Genomic DNA, 27,331 nt, shown 5'->3' on the forward strand with positions numbered 1-27,331 from the left:
ACGGAGAATGTTGGCAGCGTATTTTATTTGTATTGGTTGATAAATGTTGCCGGCCGCTGCCAACCAACCTGGAAATGGGCGTGAGGGAGGGATGGAGAGGGAAAGGGGAGGGGGAAGGGAAGGGTAGGGGGCGGGAAAGGGGAAGGGGAAGGAGATGGGGGCGGGTCTTCCTTAAATGTGAATGGTAATGGTGGAGATAAATCTAGTCTGACACACCCTCCTTAGAGAGAGAGAGAGAGAGAGAGAGAGAGAGAGAGAGAGAGAGAGAGAGAGAGAGAGAGAGAGTAAATGGAGAAGAGGAAAGGTAAGAGATATATTTAATAAGTTAATATGTGTATATAAACGAATATTTTCATTCAGAAAAATTTTGAATGGCTTTTGTTAATTGTATCCTGTCGGTCTCCCTTCATCACATTTTCCTTCTTTTAAAGTTTTAAGTGATATATTCTTTTTTATTCCTTGGTATTTAGTTGTTCATGCAATTACGAGTATCATGTTCGTATATGATTTTGCGCGTGTGTTTATGTGTGTCACGAATGCTTCAAGGCTTCGTGACTCGCTCTTTCCCTTGACACTCGGCCGCTGCAAACAAGAGGCTCCTGACTGCATGATAACACACTCGTGGATTTCATCTGGTAACACACCATTCTCGTACTTACGTAATAACTATGCTTCATATCCTTTCTCTTCCTTTAGCAAGAATCCAACAATGTACCTTAAGAAAATATCACCAGCAGGACAAGAATACTAAAACCATACATTCTTTCCTCCTCTTTCTTCTCTTCCACACAAACTATCTCCCATTTACCCATCACCGCCACTCACTTATCCTCCCCCTATCAATACCTCTTCGCTCCACCCATCTGGCGTTTGCATAACCCACGCCTCCACCCTCACATCCCCTCGCCTGACACTCCCCATACAGCACCGCCTGACCCAGCCTCCCTCCCTCCCTCTCGCTGCGCCACCAAAAGCCAAACTCAGAGTCACAATCCCACAAACCTTCCCTGTCCCGGTTAGGTCGAGTTTCCTCATCTGCCATTTCCTCCAATTTGGTCCCGTTTCTCCCGGAGCCGTGCCGCGTGGGGATAAAATCAGATTCAGTGTTGTGGGGAAAGTGTTGGGAATTGGCAGCTTATTGGTAGGTGTCCAGAGTTGTGCAAAGTTCAGTTGTGAAGGGGGAATGGTCTGTCTCCCCTCTTCATCCCCATACAGCTTTTTTCCTATTCTTTTCTACTATTACCATCATCCTCATATGCCACCTTGCCTTGTCTCTTGCGCTTGTAGCTTCTTTCTTCCCTCCATTCTCTTCCTTTCTTGGTCCCGCCCCACTTCTCTCCTCCCCCTCCTCTTCCTCTTCCTCTTCCTCTTCCTCCTCACACTGTTGATGCATAATGCAAATCTCCTCCTGTGTCCGCTCTTCTTAAACTCCCTAAATTGGAAACAGTAGGGCTGGCTCGGATCCGCTGTCCTGGTGATGATGGTGGCTGCGGTGAGAATGGACGGAAAGCAGATGTGGTGATGGTGGTGATGGTGAGAGGATTCAGTATGAGAGAAGAGTCGTGATGGTGACTGCTGTGGTGGGGTGATGGTTGGGTGCTGGAAATGGCGAGGTGTAGTGGTGGAGGGAGGGTTGGTGGGGGTGGAGAGAGCGATCATTGAATAGAAATGACTGTGGTATTGGCTCATGATGGTCGGGGCGGCACAGAATGGACAAGAAATCGACTGCATGAGCAACGAACATTATCTGAAGGAAAAATTCACGACATGGGAGCTTGAAACTTGTTGGTGTCCTCATCGTAGCAAGAGTACAAGTAGTAGTAGTTAGTAGTAGTAGTAGTAGTAGTAGTAGTAGTAGTAGTAGTAGTAGTAGTAGTAGTAGTAGTAATTTCTATCCTTCCCTCAGACACACAAAAACAACGATTTTCTTCTCATTGAATAAGCAAAAGGAGAAGGATAGAAGAGAGTGAGTATATAAAAAAAAAAAAAATAGGAAAAACAGAGTAAAGAAATTTATGCATATTTGAAAATTCACTCTTTGGTACGTTTCCAGACCAGCTAAGAGAAGAAAAGGGAAGGGAAGGGAAGGAGCGGCTCTGGACTATTAAGAGCGATTCGGTGAAGTGGAGTAGCAATTAAGAGCGGAGAAAGAGGGAGAAGGCCACTGAGGAATTACTGTACCATTCACTGTCATCGATCCTCCTCCTCCTCCTCCTCCTCCTCCTCCTCCTCCTCCTCCTCCTCCTCCTCCTCCTTGTCTTTTGAGATTGGAGAGAAGCGCGCGGGTTTGGAGAGGGCTATGGAAATGGAAAAGAAAAAAGAGCGGGAGGGAGGGAAGTGAAAGAGAAAGAAGGGCGGGCGTGGATGAGTGGGTAGCATCAGGAAGAACGCTGAAGGAGGAGAAAGTGTCAGCGGAAGTGGGACTAGGAGGAACTTGGCTACCATTTCGAGGCGAGAGCGTTGAAGGGGAGCGAGTAAAAGGAAGACGTAGAAGGAGGAAGAAGAGAAGGAGGAGTCGCTTTTTTCCAGGTGTCGCTGTGAAGGAAAAAGAAAACGAGGAGTGGGGGACGAGCGAGAAATAAAATAAATATATTAAGTAGGAATTGAGCGACATGATTAAATTAGCTGGAATGGCTGTGGAAAAAAAAGAGAGAAAAAGGAAAAAAAAAAGATGCTTCAAGTTCAAAGAGACGCGGAGAGTCTGACGAGGAGCTTGATCGAGTGAGGGAAGGTTGAGAGAGACGGAAAGGTTGAGCGGCTCCAGGAGTGAGAGCAAAGTTTAAGCGAAAATGGAAAGCCAGAGTGAGAGGGAGAGGAAGAAGCTAGTAAGTTATCACACACACACACACAGAGAGAGAGAGAGAGAGAGAGAGAGAGAGAGAGAGAGAGAGAGAGAGAGAGAGAGAGAGAGAGAGAGAGAGAGAGAGAGAATTAAGTGCGAAGGAGTGCATGGGAATGACTCTGGTACATTTTTTATTCATGTTGTAAAAGATGAAGGAAGATGATAAAAATTAAGGGAAAGAATAGCGCATCATTAGAAAGGAAAGGGTAGTAAATGGAAAAAAAAAAGAAAAAAATAGAAGAGGCGGAGAAAGAGAAAGACGATAAGATCGTTGGAGGGAAGAAAAGTAGAGGATGTTAGAAATGAACAGGAAAGAAGAGGAAAAGGCGAATAAGAACAAAAAGAGAGAAAAAAAAACGGTTGAATAGGTGAAAGAAAGAAAAAATAAATAACGGGATAAATGGAAGAAAATATATAGGTAGTCACGAAAATGATGCGGAGGGGAATTAGAATTAAGGTTTATTGAAAATATAATGATTATAATAGTCTTAATTTTGTTGAGTAATAAAGATTTTAGACTTATTTGAATGAAAGTGTGTCATTAGCAGCCAAAGGAGTTAAGGGGAAAAAAATACATAGACAAGAAAGTTAATCACTCGTGTAAAGGGAGAAACAGAAAGAAAGAGGTAAGGAAAGGAAGGGGTGTCAGTACTTGCGACCGTCGACCTTAGTAGTGGTGGTGGTTATGGTGTAGGGTGGGCTCCTCCCTCTGTATCGATCACGTCTTCGCTCCGGAAGACAAGCTCCATGTCACGAACTGAAGCTCACACGTTCACGGTTCCTCCTCATATATCCGGGGAACACACACACACACACACACACACACACACACACACACACACACACACACACACACACACACACACACACACACACACACACACACACACACACACACACACACACACACAGAGGAACAAAATAGGAGCTTGGTGGAGAATAATAGAAATAGCATTACAGAGGTATAAGTGAAGTAGTGTGGAGATCCTATGGTGGTGGAGGAGGAGGAGGAGGGGGGAAGGAATGGAGGATCAGCTACCCCCCTCCTCCCCAACATCCCCTCACCTCACACTTCACCAACACGAGTAAGAGGCCGACGCCGATGCACTCGATAACATTAGCATATACAATGTCCTCCTCCTTCTCCTCCTCCTCCTCCTCCTCCTCCTCCTCCTCCTCCTCCTCCTCCTCCTCCTCCTCCTCCTCCTCCTGCGTGCTTTTTTTTTCTGATAGTTTTCTTCGTTTTGATGACTTGTGTTCGGATTGCTTTACTCAATGTTTTTCTGTGGGGGTATGCCGTGTACTCTCTCTCTCTCTCTCTCTCTCTCTCTCTCTCTCTCTCTCTCTCTCTCTCTCTCTCTCTCTCTCTCTCTCTCTCTCTCTCTCTCTCTCTCAGCCGTTCATCATCATTCTTTTCTTCCTCCTCACGTCTCTATGCTAGCTGCACTTTTTTTCCTCCTCCTCCTCCTCCTCCTCCTCTTGAAGTAATGACTACACGTCCTTGTTAAAAGTCACTATGTGTATAGCTCTTTGCCCTTTGGTTCCTTTCCTGTAGGAGGCGTCTCTCTCTCTCTCTCTCTCTCTCTCTCTCTCTCTCTCTCTCTCTCTCTCTCTCTCTCTCTCTCTCTCTCTCTCTCTCTCTCTCTCTCTCTCTCTCTCTCTCTCTCTCTCTCGTTTACATCTACATCGCAAACACCCACACCTTCCTCATTCTCTCCCTTTTATGTCTATTATGTTTTCTCTCTTCCCATTTCTTCTTTTTCTTTCTTTCTCTCTCTCTCTCTCTCTCTCTCTCTCTCTCTCTCTCTCTCTCTCTCTCTCTCTCTCTCTCTCTCTCTCTCTCTCTCTCTCTCTCTTCTTTTTCTTCCTCTTTTCTTCCTCCTCCTTCGTTGTCGTCTTCGCCGCCGTCGTCGTCAATCTTGTTGTTGTTTACTTCATCGTCCTTGTCTTTCATCCAGGCATTTCCATCTCGTCCATCTTCATCACCTCCTCCTCCTCCTCCTCCTCCTCCTCCTCCTCCTCCTCCTCCTCCTCCTACTCCTCGTCATGTTACAGTCCTCGCCTCACCACCGACTTCACCGCAGCCGCCTCCGTGATCCGCCTCCGTCCCGCAGCCACGCCTCGCCGGAGCTGCTCCCCGCGGGTTCAGCGCCGTCACGACCCGCTGCCGCCGCGTCGGGCGTGAGCTGCCGATGCTATCCGCGAGTCGCCGTCTGAAAAAAAGGAAATGGATACGAGGAAAAGGGATAAAGGAGAAGGGAGGGAGAGGAAAAAAATAGCTTGATTAATTATTATATTCTGGTGATGCTGTGCTCTTCTCTCTCTCTCTCTCTCTCTCTCTCTCTCTCTCTCTCTCTCTCTCTCTCTCTCTCTCTCTCTCTCTCTCTCTCTCGTTTCGTCTGTCGCGTTGCGGAGTTTTATTTTCGTTCTCCTGCCACGTACTATTCGTTCGTCTCGCTGTGTCACTCCATCCCTGCGAGCGTCGCCTGCACGTTGACTCGGAAATGTAAATCTTTTTCCTCTTAGTCAGTAAGCTGCTTGGTAAATCATGCGATATTTGCCGCCAATGGGTGTGTGTGTGTGTGTGTGTGTGTGTGTGTGTGTGTGTGTGTGTGTGTGTGTGTGTGTGTGTGTGTGTTGGGGGGGCGATGTGTCGTGTATATCCCTGTTTGTTAAAGAGAAGTGTGTAGTATATGAATAAGTGTATATTTAAGGTGACAAGTTGAAGTACTCATACAAGAGTTTGTCCCTAAAGCGAAGGGAGAGAGGGAAAGTTTGAGTGTGTTCCTACCGCCATTGCCACCACCAACACTCATTAGGTTGGTGCTCCCTCTATACGTAAACCTGATTCTCTCTCTCTCTCTCTCTCTCTCTCTCTCTCTCTCTCTCTCTCTCTCTCTCTCTCTCTCTCTCTCTCTCTCTCTCTCTCTCTCTCTCTCTCTCTCTCTCTCTCTCTCTCTCTCTCTCTCTCTCTCTCACACACACACACACACACACACACACACACACACACACACACACACACACACACACACACACACACACACACACACACACACACTCAACACACGAAATTTATCCCGAGTTGTCCGTTTGAGGTAGTGGGGAGAGTCCTGCCTCAAGTTTAGTTTCACTCCTCCTCCTCCTCCTCCTCCTCCTCCTTATAGCACTCACACACACAGAACAGAAGAGGAAATTATCTAGTATATCTTCTACTCATTCAGAATTTTATCACTGTCCATCCTTTCTTAGCTTGTTCCCTTTTGAGTCTATCCTTAGTCTTCTTGCGGTGACCAAAGAGAGGAAAGAAAACATCGTGTCTTTTCCCATAGTCCACACTTAATTAATATACTTAGATATTAATCCTTCTGTAATTGTCGTCTTTTTTTTTTCCGTCTCCATACCTATTCTTGAAAGTCTCGCATGTGTAGGTGTTGCTAGTGTAGCTGAGTCTAGGCAGCGTCTCACCCTTCCTTTCCGGTCGCCAGTGAAAGGAAGGGGAAGTGAAAGGCCGCGCAGAGCCGGGTCACCCGAGGCCCCATCGTGCTGTGCTAGGCCGAGGCAGGGAGAGAAGACTCTTGTACACACTACTCGCCTCTCCTTGGACGGTTCCTGAGGCTAAACCGTGTCTCTCCTACCTACTCTCTCTCTCTCTCTCTCTCTCTCTCTCTCTCTCTCTCTCTCTCTCTCTCTCTCTCTCTCTCTCTCTCTCTCTCTCTCTCTCTCTCTCTCTCTCTCTCTCTTCATCCCTCCTTCCCCGCGACGCTACAACTCCTGAACTAAACCGTAAAGTCCAGCCAGCCCTCGTGCTTGCCCGGCGGAAGGCGAGGCGACGCCAGGCGATAGCGCAACTCTCGGACAATTTTTATTGCCCAAGTTGTCGGACGCGCAGCACGGCCCAATTGTCTTGCCCAACTTTTGCCATTCTCCGAATTTTCCCTACGTTTGCCCCTGAGATAGTGGGAGATACGAGGTCGGGGAGGGTGTGGCGAGGGAGAATGAAAGGTTGGAGAGGGTGGTCGGATCGGAAGAGGGGGAGAGGGAGAGGGAGACTGGTAAGGGAGATGTGGTAATGGTCGGTAAATGGTAAACGCAGGGATAGAGCGTGGGCGTGTTGTGCTGGGGAAGAAAAACGTTGGATGGTGGTGGGAATAATAGAGGCTAGCTAGGGGATGGAAGGGGGAAGCGTGGGATGCTGCGGGAATGGAAGAGGGAGGGTGGACATTGATTATGGCGAGGGAGGATGAGGGCTTGGTGGGGACTGAAGTGGATGGGGAGAATGGAGGAGAGAGGAACTGAGAAAATGGAGAGAAAGATAAAGGGTTTTAAGGCTTTAGTGAGAGCATGAAGGAGGAAGAGGATTGTGAAAGAAGAAACGAAGAGTGAGTGGAAAAATAGAAAAAGCGGCAGAGTAAGGAAAGAGAATTAAGAAAAAAATTGAAAACACATACACACACACACACACACTCACTCACACACACGCACACACACACGCACACGCACACGCACGCACGCACGCGCGCGCGCGCGTGTTAATAGTAAATAAATAAATAAAAATATAAAGAAATCATGAAACCTTTACCGTTGCTTTGTCTCTCCTTGATGAAAACCCAGAAACGAAAACGTATTAGGAACTGCAACACCACAATAGATTAAAGAAATTGGAAGAAAAGAAAAGAAAAGAAAGAAAATAAAAGAAGCTAACGTCCACTGACCCGTTTAATTTTGTAAGAGCGGGACTCAAATAAATATTGTTGTCACTTTGTTCTTACCTTAAAGTCGCCAATAATTTCTAGTATATATCTTCATACATACAGAATATTCGGACTGATCGCAGTACACAGTTTTTTATACAGTTATTCTTAGTCGATTTACAATACCTTACTTATTCTTGCAACTGATATACAATTCTATATAGAAGTATTTTCGTATATATTTCTTCATTCATTCGATATTTAATTATTTACAGTCAATCGTTCTTACAGAAAGTACATGATTCCTTGCTGCCGTCATAGTCCTCCTCCTCCTCTTGCTCCTCACCAGCATGCACCACCACCTCCACCACCACCACCACCTGTTGCCCTCCGCGTGACCAAACTCGGCTTCATCCTGACTGCCTCTTTCTTTCCCTTTCACTTCTTATTCCTCCTCTCACCCACCTTCACCCTGCTTCCTTCCCGTCCTTCCTTCCTTCTTTCCTTTATTGGCGTCTTCTGGGACATTTTTTTTTCTCCCACGTTTTTATTTTCTTCCTTTATTTTTTATTTATTTATTTTTTATTTTCTTTTTTTTTATTATTATTGGTACGTGTAGATTGTCCTTTTTTGTGATAATTTTCTTTTCTGAGTATAGATATAAGCTATAGTTGAATTTTAGAACTTACTAAGAGTCTGATTTGCTTTCGTTGTTTATCAGTGTAAATCTACTTTTCGTTTCATTAATTTTTATAAAAAAAAGTTAAGATTGAGAAAAGACTGATAACTGTTGACTTTAGTACACAAGTATATTGTAGCATGCAACGAAACTTGCTTTTTTTTCCACTGAGGCACTAAGTAAACTCAAAGAGATTTGAACCTATTTCTACAAAGCAAGAAAAGTTCGCACCGAAAACCTTTCTAAACACACACACACACACACACACACACACACACACACACACACACACACACGTAGCACACTGCATTACAGAGAGTGGAAGGCTTTACGGCGTTTGCTGCTCGAGCGGAAAATTACCCGAGCCTCGAGTCATTTCCGTCCGCGTGCATAAAGTAGTATAAAGTAAGGCAGTGTTTGCTCTGCACTCCAGCCCGACTTTGATGGCGAGATCCCCGACCGCTAAGCTGACGCGGGAAGCAAAATAAATAAAGTAGATAAACAGAAACATGTATTTACGCGTGTGAGTAGACGAGAGTGCTCCGTGTGCAAGTGATGTTGAATGACGAGTTGACAATGCTGATGTGTATTATCATTATCGTGATTATTGTAGCGTTAATATCATCATGGTTGCTGAGCTATCTTACCTCTTCTACTAGTCGTTACTCTACGGAAGTCTAGTCATAATGGTTATCAGTGGAGCCTTTAGCTGGGCTGTCGTATCTCTTCTACAGCAATGTAACCAAAAAGCCTAGAAAGGACGTAAGGCATTGTTGCTGTTTGTTAGCCTTTATAAGCCTTTATAATAGAACCAGAATTGTATGTACTGTCGTTATTAGAAGTCGAGTTATTTGTTGCATTCACCTCTACTATACTTTGTGTCTTCCCTTGATCTTAGCTTCTTTGATGCACTACTAGCAGTCTCCCCACAAAATATGACAACTGACAAGCGTTCTTGGTATCAGAGGACGCAGGAGTAAAAGAAAAACTAAATGCGGTAGAGATCATTGCGAAAAGTTACCTTACTTAAGACCGCTACTGTGTGGGTGACCTGAGACAGAAGGCGCAAGAAGCACGAGTAGGTATTAGTGGGATGGCGATGGGGAGAGAGGGTGAGAGCTATACGATGGTCCGTACTCTTTATTCTCACCATGATTATTTTAAAAGCCACGGAGATGATTAGCTGGGCTCTCAAGAGTGTTTCTCCTGTTACTTATATAAAAATCTTGTTAATCTGTCAGTAGACATATCAAAACACCCTTAAAAACCTGTATAACTTCAAGTAGAGCCTTTTGAATGTAGTGGAGGTGCGGCGCAAAAGTGTTTCATAATATAGTACATACAGAGAAGAGGCGGTGACAGGATGATGAGACGACGGAGGGACGCGGAGAGAGGGAGGGAGGGAGGGAACTGGGTGTCCTTCCCTCCCTTCCTCCTCCTCCTCCCTCCACTCTCTCTCTCTCTCTCTCTCTCTCTCTCTCTCTCTCTCTCTCTCTCTCTCTCTCTCTCTCTCTCTCTCTCTCTCTCGCGGGCCAGAACGGAAGGTATCTATTACGTAGAGGAAATTAGCCCAGAGCCGCAAGTCTCGCCACTCACGCAGCGATGATGGAGGTGGTGGTGGCGGTGGTGGTGATGGAGGTGTGGACGTGGTGGTGGTTATGGGGAATGGGACGTTAGACAGCCGCTGTAGTACTAGGAAGTATCCATCCTTCACCTGCACTTTTTTTTCTTCTTCCTTCTTCCACTTTCTCCTCTTCCTCGTCCTCCTCTTTCGTCTTCTTTTTAATCTTCTTCTTCTTCTTCTTCTTCTTCTTCTTCTTCTTCTTCTTCTTCTTCTTCTTCTTCTTCTTCTTCTTCTTCTTCTTCTTCTTCTGCCTGTTCCTCTTCTTCTTCTTCTTCTTCTTCTTCGTCATCGTCGTCGTCGTCGTCGTCATCGTCGTGGAAATGGGTTTAAAGTGAATCTACCAAAGTTTTCCTTCCTAGTTCTTTTTATCATCCCTTCCATTTATCATCCCTTCCTTCGTTCCTCCGTCTCTTCCTTCATTCCCTCTTTCATCCTCCTCTTTTCCCTTCCTTCTGTGTTGTCTTTAATCGCTCACTCACTAGGTAATGAAGATATCTATATTGTACCATTGGATATCACGACTTGAGCTAAAATCTTTCTTATTTTTATGAAAAATAAAATAAAAACTAATTATCACATAAACTGATAATATTTTCAAGTTATTTCTTTTCTGTCTGTAAAATGTTTTTTTTTTTTTTCTTTCCCTCTCTCCCTCACATACTCTATTTCTTTACATTCTTATACTGCTTTTCTTCCCTCCTTTCCTCCTTCCTTGCTATTCACCTCTCCCTCTTTCCTTCCCCATCTCCCCTTCCCTCCCTCCCTGTCTGTCTGTAGGCTTTGCTACGGCTTTGCTAAGTTCTGCCTCCGACTTTAATAAGTTTGGTCCTAAGCTATGAAGTTCAGGCCTTAGCATACAAGTTCACGCCTGGCTCTTTTGTGACCCCTCCGGTAAAAGTCTTATACAGCTCTCTCTCTCTCTCTCTCTCTCTCTCTCTCTCTCTCTCTCTCTCTCTCTCTCTCTCTCTCTCTCTCTCTCTCTCTCTCTCTCTCTCTCTCTCTCTCTAACAAGTAACTCGAAAGAAAATAAAAGTAAGATGTACGTAGAAAAACATAAATGAGCCCACCCACTATCACCACCACCACCACCACCACCATTACCACCACTACTGCTGCTGCTGCTGCTGCTGCTGCTGCTGCTGCTGCTGCTGCTGCTGCTGCTGCTGCTACTACTGCTGCTGCTGCTGCTGCTGCTGCTGCTGCTGCTGCTGCTACTACTACTACTACTACTACTACTACTACTACTACTACTACTACTACTACTACTACTACTACTATTCGTCCCTGTTGCTACTTCGATATTCACGTGTTAATATCACTCCCTTGACATTATGCTAGAAAGAGGCAAGCTAGCCAGGAATACGAGGAATAGTAGTAGCTTAAATACTCGTACTCATCCTTTACCTACAATCAGTCACTCAATTCTACTCTTCAGAACCTTTACAGTATTTATTGAAAAAAGTGTTGTTTGTGTGTGTGTATATGTGTGTATGTGTGTGTGTATATGTGTGTATGTGTGTGTGTGTGTGTGTGTGTGTGTGTGTGTGTGTGTGTGTGTGTGTGTGTGTGTGTGTGTAGAAAGAGTTTGCTTACACCTCTCAAACCCCAACATTCAGTCACTCAATTCTTCTTTTTCGTTCATTACAGTGCAGAACAAAGGAAGGTTACCTAATATGGATTGCCGCCGTGAGAAGTGGGAGGAGTGTGACGCAGTGGCTTCCTCCGCCGACAGCATCAGTGAGACCATCGCCAACACCCTCGGGAACTCCAGCAGCGACTCCATCATGCCCAAGTGAGTACGCCGCGGAAGTGTTGTCCGTGTTTGAGGAGCGTAGGGTGAAGTGGAAATGGGTGTCGTGCGTGGAGAGAGAGAGAGAGAGAGAGAGAGAGAGAGAGAGAGAGAGAGAGAGAGAGAGAGAGAGAGAGAGAGATTGCATTTTGAAGGACAATACCAAGGAACTGGGAAGGAAAAAGAGCGGAATGCATAATTACTACTGTATGTTACCTGTATAATGGAATTAATCCTCGAATTCGTGAGAAATTTATACTTTATTCTAGCCATTGTAATTTAGATTATACATGTACAGCCGTTATGACAGTGAAAGTAATGATGATTAAAAAAGATTTTAACCCCATTGAATGTGCTCGTGAGGCAACATATCAAAACGAAAAACTCTCAGGCAAGTTATATACAGGTTAGGTAATGGTAGGCTTGGTCAGGTTGGTTGTACTAGGTTTGGTCAACTTTGGCTTGGTTAGGCTTGCCTGTTTTAGAGATGGTTAAAGTTTGGCTTGGTTAGATTTGCTTAGGTTTGGCTTGGATTGGCTTGGTTAGGTTTGGCTTGGTTATGCTGCAGACAGTTGAACCAAAAGGGAAAATTTTTTAATCGAAACTCAAAACTTGCTACTTCACTTTTCACTCTCCCACAACAATACACTTTTTCTTACCTCCCTATTCTCTCTCTCTCTCTCTCTCTCTCTCTCTCTCTCTCTCTCTCTCTCTCTCTCTCTCTCTCTCTCTCTCTCTCTCTCTCTCTCTCTCTCTCCCCCCTTCTCATGCAGAGTTTGAAACTTTTCGTGTTCGTGGAGGCTGTATTCAATTTTTGTGTTGGAGTCTTCAATAATTTCCCCCCCTCGTCCGCTTTGGTGTTTACCGTCTGCCTGCCTGGCCAGCCTTCCCTTAGTTTTTTTTTTTTTTTTTCTTTTTTCTGGTTCCGCATCTAATTATATATTATTCTTTTTATAAACTACTTGTTTCACACTACAGTTCACTTTTTTGGACAAACTCAGACTCTCTCTCTCTCTCTCTCTCTCTCTCTCTCTCTCTCTCTCTCTCTCTCTCTCTCTCTCTCTCTCTCTCTCTCTCTCTCTCTCTCTCTCTCTCTCTCTTATTTGACTAGGCTTTTGTATCGGCGAGGGCCAGATCCTCCCTCCTTCCCTCTCCCTCCAGCCAGGACTCAATGCATTATTCAGGTGAAACGCACACACCCTTCTCTTTTCCCTAGACCCGCGACAATGGCCCGGGGATGAACAGTTCTGGCTTGCTCTAAAGACTGTTGAAATTGTTCCATTATGTTCGTGTGTGTGTCCCGCCGAGGGCTCTGCTTTGTGTCCCGTGTTTGTTCGGGGACAGAGTGATGGAGATGGGGAGGGTGGTGGTGGTGGTGAGAAGGATGGAAAAGAGTAAGGAGACATGCTAAGCTCGGTGGCAATCTCTCTCTCTCTCTCTCTCTCTCTCTCTCTCTCTCTCTCTCTCTCTCTCTCTCTCTCTCTCTCTCTCTCTCTCTCTCTCTCTCTCTCTCTCTCTCTCTCTCTCTTTCTCTGTGTGGTGTGTGTGTGTGTGTGTGTGTGTGTGTGTGTGTGTGTGTGTTAGATAAATGTTGTATTCTTTTATCTTATCCTATTACGTATCATCAAGTTTTCTTTTTTCCTTCTTTCTTTCTTTCTTTCTTTTCTCCTTCATGCGGTGTTGGTTATCCACAAATCGATATCCGGATAGCGTTGCGTGACTGTTGCGGGTCCGGCCAGGCTCAGCTTTAAGACAAGTCCTGTATAAACACGGTAACTATTATGAAGAAAGAAAGAAAAGGCAACTACCCAGTCAGTGTATTGCGGGAAGTTTCCGACGCCAACGCAACGGAGGCAGGCTGTTTGAATATTCGCCTGCTGGACAACACGGGCGCTCTCTTGTGGGAACTTTGTCAGCGGTTTCTACGTAGTTCATGAAGTGTGAAAGCCCTGTTGTCTGGGGTATGCGGTCCCCGAAGAGCTCGCTAACTGAGCTTAGGGAGATGGCTGGAATAAGTTACACACTAGGGGGATCTGAGAGAGAAAAGAGAGAGATTAGCAAGGCGCACTTTATGGTGCCACTTTGGTGTTTATGTCACATGCAAAGTTTCTCTCTCTCTCTCTCTCTCTCTCTCTCTCTCTCTCTCTCTCTCTCTCTCTCTCTCTCTCTCTCTCTCTCTCTCTCTCTCTCTCTCCAAAATTTCGGCCTCCAAGCTTCAGTACTTGTAATTAGTTCTGGTGGAAGTGCAAAGGTTTTCGATTATATATATATATATATATATATATATATATATATATATATATATATATATATATATATATATATATATATATATAATCCCAGCGATAATTTATGCAATTTTTATTAACAATTTTGGAAATACTTATCTGTACGTGGCTGTGAGTGCCATGTTATTTGTAGGAAAGACTTTTGCACTGTAAGAAACTGGCCTGGTGTTTGTATGTGTTTGACAATGCTTAGAGATGTGTGGAGACTAGTGTGAGAGCTTGCAAATTTCATTCATTAACCAACATAGCCATACTTATTAGAACGATTTTTTTTCTTTAAGGTACTGTACATTTATTCAGATTTAGATTGGTGTCTCATCCTATCCATGTAATGTTAGAGGCAAGAGATGATGAAATCACTATTACATAACATTTATTTATTTCTTGGCACAGGCAGACGCAAGACCGGTTCGTGACTGATGAAAGTCAAATCAATGTCTTCCTGTTCGGGTCGCTCACCTCGACAGGAATCCACAACTCGGTGCTGGTTCTGTACATGGATCTGCTCGTCACCAGTCAGATGTACACCCTCTACCTGGACACCCACAATACTCTCACTAACAACACAGGCAGTGCCGAGCAACTCATTGAATTTTCTCCAGCCCCCACATTGGTTGGTATTATTTCAAGCCGTTGTCTGTTGATTCATTATTAGCAAAGGAGGTATTGAAAGTTTCAAGAATCAGTCGCATATAATGATTTGAACCTGATAAGAATTTTTATTCTAAGTATATTATTTTGATTTACAGAAACACTGTCAAGTAATTCCACTTCCTAAGACCAAAAGATCATACTTCCGTGCCTCATGCAGTGATGTGGAGGGCCATTTCTACCCAGAGATCTTGCAGTGGAGCTATCGTTTCCTGTCCCTGGGCCTCAGAACTGTTTTTTATTACGGTGCTAGAACTTCCTTTGACTTCACACTTCCACCAGGCATGGATTCAAATGACTACAAAATATATATATCAGTAAAAGCCATTGATGGGAAAGGAGTGTCCTACAAATATCCAGATCTTCCAGCACTGATAGTTCCACCAAGATCCATCAGTGGTGATGGTGTCCTGCTGATCTTCCAAGAAATTTCCACAATAGAGAATGAAAGTCCACCCTTGCTGCTGCAGCAGGTGCGCTCCTTGGCATGGGAACTCAACATCCTCAAGCCTTCCTTTGTAACACAGACAGTTCTTGACAACATTCTAACCATGCTCTTCTATAGAACAAGCTGCAAGGACATACTGGAAGGAACTCCTAGTCCTAGTTCTCTGGAGACAAATGAGAAAGCAAGCACTACCTTGTTTATTAAAGTCAATTTACTGAAATCATGTGCAAGAGATCACTTAGCTGAGAAAGTAGTGAGCAATCCAATGCGTGATGAAATGGAAGTTATTCAAGCTCTAACGGCTCTCCAGGTCATTCTTGATGCTAATGAAAACATCTCCAGCACCACCTACCTGAGAGTCATGTCAGCCATGAACATTGCAGCTGAAAGGATGTGGTTCAGCTACTTTGCAGAAATTAGAACAGAGGTAAGTGTACTGTTTTCTCCTGTGCAGTGTCTATAATAGAAATTCATTGCTCCATGATTGTTCCTGGATTTTCATTTACCACATATGCTTTGTTACTTTCAAAATCATGCATAATACCTCATGTACTCCTGTGTGTAAGCATCATTAACTTCCAAGCTGCCATATTTTTTTTTTTTTTCTGTTACATGATTTATAGTTCTGTAACACATATTCAGCTCCTATTTTTAGCTAAGCTGCACATTACTGTTATGGATGCTATTATGTACTTGACTATATGTTAGATAAAAAACAATGTTTTTGTTAATAACACAAAGATATTTCCCTTTTTCTTTATATAACACAATATTTGCTATTTCAGGCCGCACAGGAATATTTCATCCTGACTTCAGCCATGCTGGACAAACAAACGGAGATTTATGATGACAACACCACATCTATTGACATGACCACCAACATCATCACTCAGTTGCTGAACATCATGGAGATCGAGACAAGTGCTCGGTTCATGGAAGAAAAGCCTCTCACCTGGTCTACCAACACTCTGATCTTCTATGGCTACTGGGCTGTGTCTGACAGTATCAACAAATGGAACAACACTGTACCTTTCCTCTTTGAGGCTGGCAGTGTTGTGTATGGGGAGCATCTGGTGCAGGCACTGGTGCACACAGAGTCACCTTTCCACCTGCCACTTGACCCAATTACTTCAGAGGTCATCTACCTCAGCATCAACTTGATCCGTGATGTGAGGCAGGAAGTCGTGGTAATTGCGCTCTCTTGTGTTGGTGAAATTATGCAAATTTTTTTTTATCTATATTTTTTTGAGAATGTCATTGTACTACAGCTAATTCATTATAAGCCTTCTCTCTCACTCACTCTTGCACTAGTAATATTTGCATGTACATAAATTAGGAAGAAGAAAAGAATTTGATGTGTTTTAATGTGTTTTAGATAAGACTTTTCATGTCATAATTTGCCTTCTAACAACAAATTTCTCTAATATTCATGCCTTTTCACAACACATCTTCCTCCTCAGGTAAGGCTCCGACACTCGTATAAGCGTGCAGGACAAGACTACAACTTCCGCAGGGACGGCATGATCTCCCCAGAATCCCTCAGTGTCTACGAGTTTGTTGTGGAGAACGAGCAGCGGCCACTTGTTTTCAACGTCCTCCTTGAAGTGACCCGAGTCCTAAATTCCCAGTACCCAGTGGCAGCTGTTGTGCTCATTTGGTAAGCCTCGCTCACAATTTTATTCCACTTGTATATATAGTGTCATCATAAGACTTATGTATGTACCGAACTCTTATATTTAAGTTATTTAGATAGTAGTTGTAGTATTGCATTGTGTTCTGTTATGTGTTCTTATGTAAAAACAGTAATTTATCTTCCATCTCACACTATATCTTCATTTGTATTTGTCTATGTGATGAATCATCATCATCATCATCATCATCATCATCATCATCATCATTGTCATCATCATCATCATCAACTTTATCAGTCTGAAAATCTATCTCACAAGTTTGGACCAATATTTACCACTTGTGGATATGTTGATAAATGATAATCTACTGACCAAGAAGCAATATGCAGCAGCCTACCCTCCTGGAACCTTGCCCAGCCATGTATTACAAGTCGTTGAGCAAAGCTTCAGGGGGTTTAGGAAGTCGCAAATGACTGCAGAAGAAAGAACTCCTTTGGCAAAAGGAAAAGAACTTATGTACCTACATTTGCAAAGAAAAATTCACTTATCACAAAACAAGTCAAAGATATTTAAAGGAGGACATACAGCAAGATTCTGGTTCATCCTGCAACTCAGAAAGATAAAGCCTGACCATCCCCCACCTGAGACTTGCTTTGGACCTTTGTTCGCTTTATTAGGTGAGCAAAGTTTCAGGTGTGTGGAGGTCAGGCACACTCCTCAGCAAGACTCTCACTTCAAAGGCAAGGCAGCTCACTGATGAAGAGAAGCATTACACCGGAAATAGTATGTTGAAAGAAGTGCAGTATAGAATATTTTTTGTAGATTCAATACAGCATCATGTGTGAATGTAATATAATACATACAATAGCTGCATAAAGAGACTTTGTGATGTAAAGTTAGGTGTCTTAAATTTGTAAAGGAAAGAATAATACAAAAGTACTAATATCACGTTTATGTAATTTGGTTGGGTCTTACTAATATCCTTTATAGCAGAAAGTTAGTACTGAGCTGAGACAGTGTAATTGTGTTTTCATATTGTGTACTGCTAGGCACTGGGTTAAAGTTTTTATTATTTTCATTACAATAACAAATGTTTTGGGGATGACAGTGAAAGTTCCTTAACCTTTGACATGTACACTTGAATCAGAGAAAAAGCATGTGACTTCTACACTGTACTATATCATATTGATTACTGAAGTCTTTTTTATTATTTCTAATTGTGTATATTGGCAAAAAATGTTCCTACTTGATGAGGGAAATCTTTTGTTTGTAAGAATTATATGTGTATTACATTTTGTTATGCTGGTGTAAATTGACAGGGGATACATCTCACATCATTACATCTTTGTCAACGAGAGAAAAATTTGTCAGTATGTGTAAGACTTTCATGCAAAACCCTTATGTCAGGAGATTGAGGAATGCTGAAAAGAGTGTGAAGAGTATGAGATGTATGCATTACTGTAAAAAATGGTCCAATAAATGTGAAGATAAGGAGACTTGGGATTGAGTACATTAGTAAAATAAATTAACAAATTAACTGAATAAAATATGATGGAAAGTGTTGCTGAAGTTACCATCAGATCAGGCTCAAGAGGAGTTTTCTCATAAAAACTGGAGTTTTTGTTATTAAAAATTTATACACAAGTTGACAAAGTCTGTCCCCATTAAAACTGATATACTGTACATATATGTAAGCACCTTCCCATTATTAGTAGCAAATAATTGTTAAGCATTTCTTCTCTTATTTTGCAGTAATGACTTGCAAAGTCTGAAGGACCCATTATACAAACAGGAACTAATGGCCACAGTAGAGCCTTCAGTGATGCTGAGCATTCCTCAAAATGGATTGTCCACTGGCAAGAAGCTTCTTATAATCATGGACAAAAATAGTTATGAAAATAATTGGTAAGTTGAATTCAAGGCATGTACATCTGGTGAAGTTTCAGCAAGTCATTTCAGTATTAGACATTTAATTACATAAATGGGTGATATTATTTAAAAGAACTGAACAGTTCATGTCTGTTAGGATTTTCATACACAGGAAGTACTGAGCAGCCAATTACAATTTGATTACTGCATTTTAATATCCTGTCCACAATAGTACATGTGATAGTAGTTGCATAGAAAATTAATTGTCATCTAAATGAAAGCAAACTGACATTGAAGCAAACAGATGATTGTAGAGGTAGAAGTACATACACTATCAGTCCTAAATGTAAAGGCAAGACATTTGTGACATGCTCATGATAACTAGAATCTGAAAATGGTTGTATCAGGACTTGAGAGACATTTTTCTGTTAGGAATGAGGTATTGTTTGATGCTGAGGGAGTGAAGGTTATAAAACTGATGAGTAAGATATATTCATGTGTGTAATTTTAATGAAGGAATTCATGAAAGGATAACAGGGTAGAGATAAATTTTTATGTATTGTAGTCTTTGATTATCAATATACATAGGTTCATTTCACTATCATTCTTATTCTTTCATTAAACATTGATGGCTTCCAGTGACTCATTGTCACTTCTGAACTACTTTATGACAAACATTCATTTGTTATGCCAATAAAGGTTAATAGTAACTGCATTAATCTCTTTCTAGTGGGAGATAAAACACTTCTTCCTGAGTGATTGCCTAATAGTATCTGCATTAATCTGTTTCCAGAGAGAAATGCAACATTATCTTTCACAGCAATTGATTAATAGTAACTGTAATATTTTCTTTCTAATAGTAACCACATTATCTTCTTTCTAGGGGGAGATATAACACATCCTCCACAGTGATTGGTGCTGACTTCAAAGTGAGTGCATGGTGGTCTCGCTGTCTGGTGTGGGACGGCAGCCAATGGGATAGTGAACCTTGCTCTGTCAACAGTAAATTGTCCTCCTGGGACTACACAACATGCAGGTGTGTACAGAGCATTCTATGCAGCTAATGATAGAAGTATAAGTTGAGAGGTGATTTTTGTATATGAATGGATTGATCTTGACACTAAGCAAGATGAGCAAAAGGGATAAAAAGGATTGGCTGTGGATGAAAGAGTGAAAGCAGATAACTGGATGTAAAAGCTATGAGAGGTATATTTGAAAAATCTAATCTTTATAACCTACTAGTGAAAATAAAAATTACTGACAGATGAAAGCTTAGAAAAATAATGAATGGAGACAGAAAGAGACTTAGGGTTAAAAGATTCAGGGATGAAGGAATAAGAGAGAAATAAAAGAAATTAATGTCATAAATACAGAACAGACCATATGCCACAAAAGCTAGAATTTATTTTCTTTACTTTGCATTATTAATCGTGTATGAATAGCATAACATAATTATGGCAATCAGATTATTATGTTTCAAATTTGCCTTGTTGAATCATTCAAGTTTTTTTTTTTTTCTCCATTACAGATGCAACTCTAAATACACAGTGTATGGAGCCCAGACCATACCAGTTTTGGATGAAGAAAGCAAGGTGGATGTCAATGAAATGATGCTTCATGAAACTTACATTGCTTTGTACTTCATAATGTTACTCCTGGTGATCTACTTTCTCTTAGCCTTAGCTGTGCAAACCTCAGATAGACACAGACTCAGGAGAAGAAACATCTGGCTCCGTGACAATAAGTTGGAGCACGAGTGGGCATACTTACTGACCATCAAGACTGGCACACAGTGGAATGCTGGAACCACATCAAAGGTACATATACATAACTATACGTAAAGCTCTAGTGAAAAAAGTATTCATGTATATAAACAGAATACTTATACAATCATATAATCAAAGGCGGTCCCTACTAAGGTGTCCATCTTTCCTGTAGGTGTATGCCATCCTGCATGGCACCCATGGCATGAGTGAGACTCGGGAACTCCAGAGCAAGCAGACTGGTCAGCTATTTACTCGTGGTGCTCTCTGCACCTTTATTTTGACGTAAGTTCATAGAATAATATTGTAGTGTCATCCATAGCTTTCTCATCAAATAAATGATCAGCTGAGTTGTATTAAAAAACAGATAAAAGTGAAGTGCTGTTGAATTATTGGTATTAGAGGAAAGTAGGCTCCTAGAAGCTTCAATATTTTATTTACTAAGACTGTACCTTAATCTTAAGCTAAGGTGGTCTCCTCCTCCTCCTCATCCTCCTCTTCCTCCTCTTCCTCCTCCTCCTCCTCCTCCTCCTCCTCCTCCTCCTCCTCCTCCTCCTCCTCCTCCTCCTCCTCCTCCTCCTCCTCCTCCTCCTCCTCCTCCTCCTAAGCACGCATATCAAACATTGTAACAATTAAATTACTCGTATCATACTGTGGTATATCCATGGGTCCCTCTAGTAACTATGATTACATTTTTAGTATCCAGAAACAATTGGAAATTTAAACTACCAGGATAGAGAAAATTACTTCTTTCCAAAGATAACAAACTTTCATCCTTGCACAACAGAACCCCAGAACCCTTAGGCGACATTCTGAAGGTTCAGGTGTGGCATGACAACAGTGGTGGCAGTGAGTCAGGCTGGTTTGTGTGTGAGACCAGTGTTGCAGACCTTGTGTTGGGAGCCATCTACATCTATCCATGCTACCGCTGGCTTTCTGTCCAGGCAGAAGATGCCAAAGTAGAAAGAGAAATAACTCTGGAGAGCCCAACAACATTCATGCAGGTAGGTGTGAATCTCCTCATACATTACATTTGTTGTGTGGCAATCAGTAAGGTTTATATGAAAGTTATTAAATTACCAAAGTATTGTTTTCTTATTTAGAGGTACTAATATCTCAACTCATTACTTTCTAATGTGGAGCTATTAGGATAGTACTTCATCTGTTGATTATTAGTCAAAAGGATACCAGGATAGAGAAAATTACTTCTTTCCAAAGATAACAAACTTTCATCCTTGCACAACAGAACCCCAGAACCCTTAGGTGACATTCTGAAGGTTCAACACCATGGCAGTTCTTGTCATGTGTTTCAGTTGTTATGAATGTTAAGAAGATTACAGTAAATATCATGATCATTATTGAAAATTTTCTAATTCCAATATGCATTTCACTTACAGCTGGCTATTATAATTTTTTACAATTTCATACAGATATATTACACAATATATTATTAGACCAAGGTTGTGTCACAAGAACTGATACATATTTGTTTATTTTGATTTCAGGATTTTGAACATTTCCTGCCTCAGTATGCCAGTGAACACATGCTGTGGACCTCACTACTCACCACCTCCAGCACTGCCAAGCTTTACCGCCTGCAGCGCCTCACCATCTGCCTCATTGTGTGTCTCTGCCTAGGCACTGTGTCACTTGGCGTTGTGAAGGTTGGTTTATCTTCTGAATTACCACTGTGGCCTTAAATGTATGGACATCTGCACTTAACATGGATTCAGTGAATGCTCTGTCTTACATTGAATTTGTAGTTTGTCACTCATTATATATATGCATATTTAACAACAGACATCTTTTCCCTCCTCTGCCTTTGAGGTTATCTAATTTAGAGTGACAATATTTTCTTTATGTAGAATGGATAGCAATGCCAAGTGTTGAGTAAAGATACAGCTATGAACTCCATTGCCATTCAAGTAAATAGCAGAGAATGTCATCCATTACACTCTTGACATGTTTTCAGCTGCCATTTATTAAACTTTAGACATTAATTAGAATCATAATTTGGCTATATGAGGCACTGCATTCTACTTTTCTTGTTTGCCAATCTTGACTTGTGTGGGAGATAGTCAACCAAATGAAAATTCTAATAGTTTAAAACCTTGTAATTAAAATCAGTGGAAGTTTTTAAGATTATGTATCATCTCATGTGAAATGTCTTTAAGTAATATTTAACCATTCCTTAGAGAATCAACAATGAGCACACAATGATGGTGCCTGACATGCACATTGAGTCACTCTACTTTGGTGTCATCATTGCTGTGGTCCTGCTGCCGGTCCAGTGGGTGCTGGAGATGATATTCAAGATGAGTAATAAAGTGGTAAGTATGACAGCATTTCATTTGGAAAGCAGCTTGGATATTGGGTGATAAATATTTTTCATACATTATTGAAAATTCTGTCATGAAAACTTCATGTTATTATCTTCAAATGTTAATGGATAAATCTTTGTCAACAGGAGGAAAAAGAATACAATGCCAAAGCTGTTTTGGACACACTAAGGGCCAGTAAATCAGACAGTGCAACAAGCACAAGTGATACAAAGTCTACCCAGATCCCCAGTGATAATGAAGAAGACATTTATGATCCTCAAGCTGAAATATGGAGGAATTTAAGAAAATGGAGTTTATCTACAGAAGTATCATCTAGTGGAGCAGAAATGTTTCATCCAACCTTGCTTCGGGACCTAGAGGCAGAAAACATGGAAGTCACACAAAGACCAAGATCCAGTTCGGAAAATACATCTAGGGTGTCTCAGTCCGATAGTGGCATTACCACTATTCAACCAGAGTCACTGCCCTCTGACCCTTCAGTGGTGACAGAACCTAATGAAATAGATGAACCTCCAGAAACAAGTGACAAAAAATGTTCTGCACCTTTCTTTCGGGTACTGCCAAAGTTTAAAAGAACACAGGGCTCTTGTTGTGCATCCAGAAGTAAGGCAAAAAGTAAGCAAGACATACAAGAAGACTGGGAAGTTCATGAAGATGAAGATTATGATGATGAGGAGGAAGCTGAGAGAGATGACCTGAGAGTTGCATCAAGCATAACATTCATTTTCTCTCAGTGTGTTGGATGGATTATGTGTTGCATCTTTGTTGGTAAGTTTATGTTTTTTCCTTTCTTTTTTCCACTTGCATTAAGAAAAAACATTTAATACATAAATCTATGAAAACTTATTATTGGTACAGAGAAGCCATGAAATTGCAGTTTCTTGGGTAATGGTGGCTGTTATTATTGTAAAAGCATGATTTGTCTTCAACAGTTGTATTGACTTATGACATTCTCCACCCAGCCCTGTGTTGCATGGTGCTTTATGTGTATGGGTCTGGCATGCCCATGGACTATGCTGCACTGTGGATCCACATCATATATGTGACATTGTGTTGCTCTGTGTTCATCATGCAGCCTCTTGTGGTCATCATTTACACATTTTATAAGGTCAGTTGGTTTTATGTATGTTTGCGTACCAGTATGTTCAGTATATCTCAGCATGGGCAATGGAGAATTTTTACACTAGAAAACATGGCCTAGAAGATTAATTACTTACTGCATGTGGTTTGGCAGGTGTGTGTGTACCGGTGGCTTGGCTGCAGAGGCTGCATCAGCTCCTGCATCACTGTTCCTCTTGATCAAGTGGTAGATATTTGGAACCGCTACCAAACTGCTCTACAAAGACAGACACCAACAACACCAGACACTAGTGATGAGAAATGTAAGAATAGTACTGGATACATTATTTTATTTTCTCTGACATTATGATTACTACTACTTAATAGAATTAATTAATAGTTAAATACTTAACAATCAATAATATCAATACCAGTTCATCATCAACTGTTGTTAATCCAAGCATTGCCTATCCAGACCTATTCTAATATCAGGTCATAAGTATTTATCTTTAGAATATCATTACCCACATGTTTTCACCCACGTAATAAACATAATCTAATTATATATCTTGATCCTTTTAAGTCTGCTTGAATTTTTACTATTTCCTTTTCAGTATTGGAGGAGCGGCAGAGGACAAGAGAACTCAGATCAGCACATCCTCCAAGTGAAGACTATTTACTCAAGTGCCGTGAAAAAGAGATTCGAAGAGAGAAGGTGTATGGCTTGTTCCAAAACACTCTTGGGCATATTGTTTTTTTGGTAGTGTTAATAATCATTGCCAACAATGAGAATATTTACACACGCTTCACATTGAATGAAGCCATCCTGTCTTCACTGAAAAATGGGTCCTGCTTGGATTCGGCTCGTTATGTGCAAGATGGAGATACAAACACGCAAACCTTGAACAAAGATTATTTGACATTTGATGATATCAAATCCAAGGATGATTGGTGGAGCTGGGCCTACACTGAACTGCTTGCATTAACATACAGCAATCATGATGAATCATTTAGTGCATATAAAATTTTTTGTGACTCAAATAGCATCATCATTGGACAGCCTAGACTCAGAAAGTATGACAGCAGTTCACAGGAATGTGAAGCAAGCAAATTCAATATTGACAGCAACAGATCTTTGGCAGATTTGTTGAAAATTGGAAACTGTTTCCCTGATTATGTAGACAATGTCCCACACTTATTTTCATTTGACTCCAGTCAAGATAAAGAATATGAATGGGATGTTCACTTCCTGGCAGTCACTCATGGACAGTACGGCCAGTACAGCTACACCTCATACAAACAAGCCTTGTCAAGCTCTCAGTTTGGTGCAGTGTTGATGCTGTACTTACTTCAAGGAAGCAACTGGCTGGATAATAATGTCACACGTGCAGTTGTCACTGAGTTTACCCTTTATCATCCCCAGACCAACATGTACACAACCCTCAATCTACTAACAGAGTTCCCATCTCTGTCAGGAGCCAAAGTGAGTGTTAGAATCTTAAGTAATGTAAATATTTCCTCACTTCTTTTCTTAGGAGTCTACCTCGGAAACTTTTGTTTAGCAAAAATTTACAATTATGGAAACTTTCACTTTGGTTTCCTATAATATATGCTGAGACCAATACTAGCTAAGATCTTATTATCAACACTAGAACATTGTTAAGCATTTTCTCAGAAAAATCACAATCAATCTAATAAAAATGTGGTTTCTATCCGGAAAAGTTTATACAGTAGCAAATTAATACTCTTGGCTTTTATTTTTAATATTCGTTAAACTTTTCTAAGTAGTGACAAATTTAAACTACCACATTTTTCTTACCTATAATCATTCTGATTTCAACAGGTGACAACCTTTATCTCATCTTCACACATTGAGAGATATGGAAGCAGTCTATCTGTTGCATGTATGTTGGCTGAAACTCTTCTCCTGGCAGTAGCAATGTATTACCTGAAAAGAGCTGCAGTGTACATCTATACTTCTAGATTCAGGTATGTTCTTTTAGTCATTTATGTATTTTATTGAGAAAACATTCTTCCAAACACTTTGCTTCAATCACTGTACATGAACTTTCCCTTCACATGATCCTGGATGCTCAGTCTATCTTCTCATTCAATTTAACATTCATTGCTTTCATTCACTATCCTCATATACTTTATTATTATTCACTTTTCATTTCTTCTCTCTATGTGGATGTACATACATGAAAATTACATAATTACCATATGAAAATGTACACAATTCTTAAATTAAAAATGCTTTATGCTGATATAGGAGAGTTTCAAATTCTAAATGACTCAAGTTAATGCAAGAGAATTCAAAGGAAGTACATATTTTCAGGATCTTCAGGTCATTTTGGGGATTCTTGGATGTTGTGATGACTATTCTAAGCTGGAGCTACATTGTCTGCCTGATGCTGCGTGTACAAATAGCTGAGGATGCAATGTGGCAACTCCGTGTGGCTTATTTCCAGAAGTTTGTTAATCTGAAGGGTCTCACAACCTGGGATGAAGTAAGTAATGCTCTATAGTTTACACTTAATTTGTATATATAGATAAAATGATCTTCATTATTCAGGGCATATCCAACTGAATTAAGGAGTTGTATAGTTTTTCATGATTTAATTGCAAATTGTAAAAATTTTCATTGAATGCATAGCATATAATGGCAAATGTGTTGACTAATAACATGAACAACTTTTAATATACATATACCAAGAGGTAATTGTTCTTTTTTTGCAAGGGCTTTATAGAGATTACAGCAGTTGTCATAGCATTTGAATAGAGAATTAGTGTGTACTGATCCAGGATCATGTAGGTATTGTATTATTTTGTGGTTGAAAAACCCCAATTGCCACAGTACAGTTACTATGAAAATATAGAGAAGATGAAAATTTGAGAAAATTATTCAGGTTGTGCATCTCACAGAAATTACTAATAAAACTGAAATGTGTACATGTATTTTGTTTCATGCAGGTTGTATTTCCTCTTGCAGGTTTTAGATTACCTGATTGGGGGCATGTTGACTGTTCATCTTCTACGCTGTCTGAGTCTTCTTAAATACCTGCCTCGTTCTTATCACCTGGGGCTTGTTGTGGCCAGTGCCTGGAAGGATGTGAAAATTATCAGGTGAATATATTCCGTGGTACTTAATCAGTATTTGTAAAATTATTTTAGAGAGAGAGAGATTGGGGGAGAGGGAAGTTACAGATGATCTGAGGATTCTGTCCTCTCTTTACCTCATGTGGATTTTCTTGGATAAATGTTTTTCACATTTCACTTCAGTTCTCTACATACTCATTTTGATCATTTTCATTTTTTATTATCATTCTTCATATCCTAACTTTACTTATTTTTTTCTCTTCAGTGTGTGTATGCTGGTGCTTCTGATTGCCTTAATGAGCCTCGGTCACATATGGTTCAGCACTTTGCTTTGGGGCTTCCACTCACACATCGAGAGTGTTCTCACCATCATTGAGATGATAATGGCACGATTGCCATTTATGAGAAGTAAGTTCTTTATGAGAATAGCATAACTGTCTCAGAAATAAAGCTTGATAAAAGACACCTTATCTTTATTATCTTCATCAAAAATAATGTAATGAAGGATTAGAGGAATCCAGAAATAGGAAAGCTGTTAATGGTTATAGGTAGT

General features: G+C 41.1%; 1 protein-coding gene across 2 annotated transcripts in view; it reads left to right on the top strand.

The window, feature by feature from the left end:
- Positions 1–27,331, top strand: part of LOC135109702 (uncharacterized) — a 97,278-nt gene that overhangs the window by 63,634 nt on the left and 6,313 nt on the right. For both annotated transcript variants that reach the window (XM_064021281.1, XM_064021273.1), the window contains exons 5-24: positions 11,487–11,631; positions 14,310–14,529; positions 14,666–15,442; positions 15,801–16,202; positions 16,476–16,672; positions 18,399–18,551; positions 19,399–19,551; positions 20,044–20,332; positions 20,454–20,563; positions 21,066–21,282; positions 21,784–21,942; positions 22,474–22,608; positions 22,746–23,388; positions 23,583–23,728; positions 23,855–24,002; positions 24,294–25,162; positions 25,523–25,668; positions 26,018–26,189; positions 26,672–26,805; positions 27,044–27,186. In XM_064021281.1, the coding sequence (XP_063877351.1) occupies positions 11,487–11,631; positions 14,310–14,529; positions 14,666–15,442; positions 15,801–16,202; positions 16,476–16,672; positions 18,399–18,551; positions 19,399–19,551; positions 20,044–20,332; positions 20,454–20,563; positions 21,066–21,282; positions 21,784–21,942; positions 22,474–22,608; positions 22,746–23,388; positions 23,583–23,728; positions 23,855–24,002; positions 24,294–25,162; positions 25,523–25,668; positions 26,018–26,189; positions 26,672–26,805; positions 27,044–27,186 (5,358 nt within the window). The remainder of the gene's footprint in view (positions 1–11,486; positions 11,632–14,309; positions 14,530–14,665; positions 15,443–15,800; positions 16,203–16,475; positions 16,673–18,398; positions 18,552–19,398; positions 19,552–20,043; positions 20,333–20,453; positions 20,564–21,065; positions 21,283–21,783; positions 21,943–22,473; positions 22,609–22,745; positions 23,389–23,582; positions 23,729–23,854; positions 24,003–24,293; positions 25,163–25,522; positions 25,669–26,017; positions 26,190–26,671; positions 26,806–27,043; positions 27,187–27,331) is intronic.

This window comes from Scylla paramamosain, chromosome 2, assembly GCF_035594125.1.
Source record: "Scylla paramamosain isolate STU-SP2022 chromosome 2, ASM3559412v1, whole genome shotgun sequence".
Classification (NCBI taxonomy): Eukaryota; Metazoa; Arthropoda; class Malacostraca; order Decapoda; family Portunidae; genus Scylla; species Scylla paramamosain.